This window comes from Dendroctonus ponderosae, unplaced genomic scaffold, assembly GCF_020466585.1.
Source record: "Dendroctonus ponderosae isolate FM_Combo_2020 unplaced genomic scaffold, Dpon_F_20191213v2 Dpon_F_20191213_10, whole genome shotgun sequence".
In the NCBI taxonomy this organism is placed as follows: domain Eukaryota; kingdom Metazoa; phylum Arthropoda; class Insecta; order Coleoptera; family Curculionidae; genus Dendroctonus; species Dendroctonus ponderosae.
The window spans coordinates 7,760,946-7,764,340 of NW_026017111.1; the positions used below are offsets into that span (position 1 = coordinate 7,760,946).

The 3,395-nt window shown below is 41.5% G+C and overlaps 1 protein-coding gene across 1 annotated transcript in view; it reads left to right on the plus strand.

Moving 5' to 3' along the window:
* Positions 1–3,133, plus strand: part of LOC109546135 (unc-112-related protein) — a gene marked incomplete in the record, with an annotated part of 20,384 nt that extends 17,251 nt beyond the window's left edge. Inside the window, 6 exon segments of the mRNA XM_048662120.1 lie at positions 492–691; positions 751–988; positions 1,043–1,255; positions 1,312–1,468; positions 2,443–2,612; positions 2,669–3,133. Coding sequence (XP_048518077.1) covers positions 492–691; positions 751–988; positions 1,043–1,255; positions 1,312–1,468; positions 2,443–2,612; positions 2,669–2,779 — 1,089 coding nt within the window.
* Positions 3,134–3,395: the final 262 nt, after the last annotated feature.

Consider the following 3,395-nt stretch of genomic DNA (forward strand, 5'->3'; position numbering starts at 1 on the left):
TGATATTTTATCTGCATACAATACTTTGTATTCATTTGGCAAATTGTTTAAAACCTGAATTACCTTTTTGTTCGATTATCACTTACCCTTTTCTTATCTTTTGGCATAATGAAGTTTTTGATAATTTTTATTTACTGTAGGGCGAAATCAATACAAATTTTTATTTGAATTGAAGCTATGTATATGTAGGATTTTTCTAATGGTTTAGGGTTCATTAACTGATACTACAAGACCGGCTGACGTCTTTTCGCCTTGCAGGGAATACTGACTGACTCGTTTGGACTAAATGGGCTTCTTTAAAATATATTTACGCGGCTTTCTTCAAATTAGTCTCTTTTCGTCGTCGTTTCGTCTTTACGTCTTTTGTTATTATCCCCCCGTTGCTATTTCTACATGCTTCGTAAATTATAACAGAGTGGACACATATTAAATTGTGGATACATTAACATCTTACATACATATTTTGCTAACCTCGACTTGGGCGTGTTCAGTTACAGATAAACCTTCAAGCCAGTCAGCCGCAGCAGTACCAGTCGTTCGACAGTAACGGAACCACGCCCTCACCACAAGAAGACGACATTGATGCCGCCCTTAACAACTTGCAGAACACTCTGGAGGGTTCCAGCATCAGTGCACGATCCAATGACATCACATCCGTGCCCGAACTGAAGGACCAGTTGCGCTTCTTGAAGTACGAGCTAACAACCTCAATAGTTTGTTCTCGTATTTGATTTTTTTATTTCTGCACAGACCAAAGCGCTTTACCCTGAAGGCCTACAAAAAGTATTGGTTCACATGCCGCGATCTCCACCTGTTCATGTATAAGAGCCGCGAAGACATGGTGCACAATCTTCACTGCGTAATGGACATCAGTCTCAAGGGCTGCGAGGTGACGCCGGATGTTCATCTCAGCCAGAACAAGTACGTTATCAAGCTGGAGGTGCCCAGTGCGGATGGAATGTCAGAGATGTACCTCCGGTGCGACGATGTGAGCCTCAATTTTCCGGCAAATCGGGATGGTTTTTAAGAGTTGCTGTTTTAGGAAACACAATACTCCAGATGGATGGCATGCTGCCGACTGGCAGCTAAAGGGCGCTCGCTGGCAGACAGCTCGTATGAGACGGAAAAGCAAACGATTCTGGAGTTTCTGAACCTCCAGAGGAGGGCCGAGGAGCCAGTTATCAATCCTAGCAGTCTGGACATTCAGGTGGAGGACTACATTTCGTCCAAGTACTCCAAGAAGTCCAAGGGAAAGGTTTGCGGATTCCCGTAGGGGATTTTCATCCAACTTAAATCATTTTCTCGCTTCAGCTCACTCAGAGGATCTTGGAGGCTCACACCAACGTCAAAGATTTGTCTCTGATCGACGCCAAAATGAGCTACATCAAGGCGTGGCAGTTGCTGCCTGATTACGGCATCACCTTGTTTGTGGTCAAGTTTATGGACTGTAAGAAGGAGGAATTGCTAGGTATGTACACGGTGGTCCAAATTTTGACCATTTTTAGAGTATAAAAGGAGTTTTTAATCCAGTCCCAAACCCGCTCATAATCGAGGCTCAGACACCGACATCAATTTTCGTGCAGCTCCTATGGAAATGGGAGTTTCCATTCAAAAGTGTACAGGGCGGACAAAATCGGTATAGAACCGTTTAAGTTATTGGAACTATAAAGATCGTTTCAGAAACCGGGCATTAGAGTTCTTGTCAAAAAATAGATCGGTCAGAAGAAGTGCTAAGCCCCAGCTTTTTTCCAACCTGTTCTTCAAGTCCCGTTGTTCCCGGAAGCTAGAAAAATTTGACGACGGGGATTTCTTAGCTCCGGGATTTTTTACTTTTTCCCCATGAAGTGTCAAATGTTCGGGGTTGGCGATGTCCTTGTTCCCGTACATTCCTTTTGCACAAAATCAGGCACTTCTACTGTAGTTATTTCTGATTTGCCACTCGTGGTGTCGGCACCCGAACGACAAAGTTTTAAATTTTTTATACAGAACGTATTAAGTCTGGAATGAGGCAGAATCTGATTTTCGCAGAGTCGCTTCTCCCGTCACGGAAACTGTCGCGGAAAGGTTCGGATTCAACCCCCTTGTTCCCCGCTGTGCCTCTTTATACTCGCGAAAAGGGTATTCACCAATAGTCCGCGAGAAAAAATCCCAATTCTCTAAAAATTACGCGAAGGGAAAAAATGCAGTCGGTAATTCCCCGTTCTTTTGAAAATAGTGGGTTTCCCCGAATAGCATTTTCCCGGCATCTCGATCATCGTCTGTAAATACTCGCGGAGAGTGGCGCCCTGCACAACAATCACCAAGAGTAATTTTTGACTCTTCTGCTTTATGCCGCGACATTTGAATTGTGGAAAGTTTAGCACCAAAAGTGTCCTTACCCTTTTTATGAAGATTGATTATTCCAAATGACAAATTAGGCACTATTTTCATGCCTCTTTCTAGGTGTGGCCTACAATCGCATTATGAAGATGGATATCAATTCCGGCGATCATCAGAAGACCTGGAGGTTCAACACTATGAAGGCCTGGAACATCAACTGGGAAATAAAGCACATGATGGTCCAGTTTGAGGAGGGCAACATCATTTTCAGCTGCTTGTCGGCCGATTGCAAGGTAAGCAAACTCTGGGGCCTTAAATGGAAATACTTCACGTAATTTTTTAAATGTAGGTTGTTCATGAATTTATCGGAGGATACATATTCCTATCGACTAGATCGAAGGAGGCAAGCCAGACGTTAAACGAAGAGCTTTTCCACAAACTGACCGGAGGATGGTCATAAGCACATAAGGTTTTAATTTTCAAACGACTTAGAGCTGATGTTGATTTGTACATAGAGCATAATTTGTTAATAATCCTCTATAGTTTTTATTGTGTACACTTTTCTAAGTTTATTTACGAGATGTTTCGTCACATACTTAACACGATGATGGTTTTTGCTTAAGAAAATTCAGTGTTATTTTGTCTACTTAACTTTGTTAATGTACTAAACCTGTAGGAATATGTTCTTTTACCTCATTTTACCGTGTTAACTTCCAGATGCCTTTCTTATACACACATATTTTATATACATTGATATTATTGCTATGAATGACAAGAACCAGCTTGGTTATTAATAAAATTTATATTAACAGATTGGGTGAGGGACTTCATTTAGCAACCTTTAGGAATGATTAATGCGAGTCGTAAAACCCGCTCTTGATCTATGGTGCATATTTAGATTTCCAGTCGAGCTGCAACGTTGTAGTTGTCCATGCGGAATAAAGCTTTGGAATGCGTACTTTTTCATATTAAATATCAGTTTTGGAATATTGCTGGGTTGCCCGTAAAACGTACAAAATCAAAATTGAACTGGGCTGTGAAAACCGCCTTTAGTCTTTGACTCATATTTAGAGAAT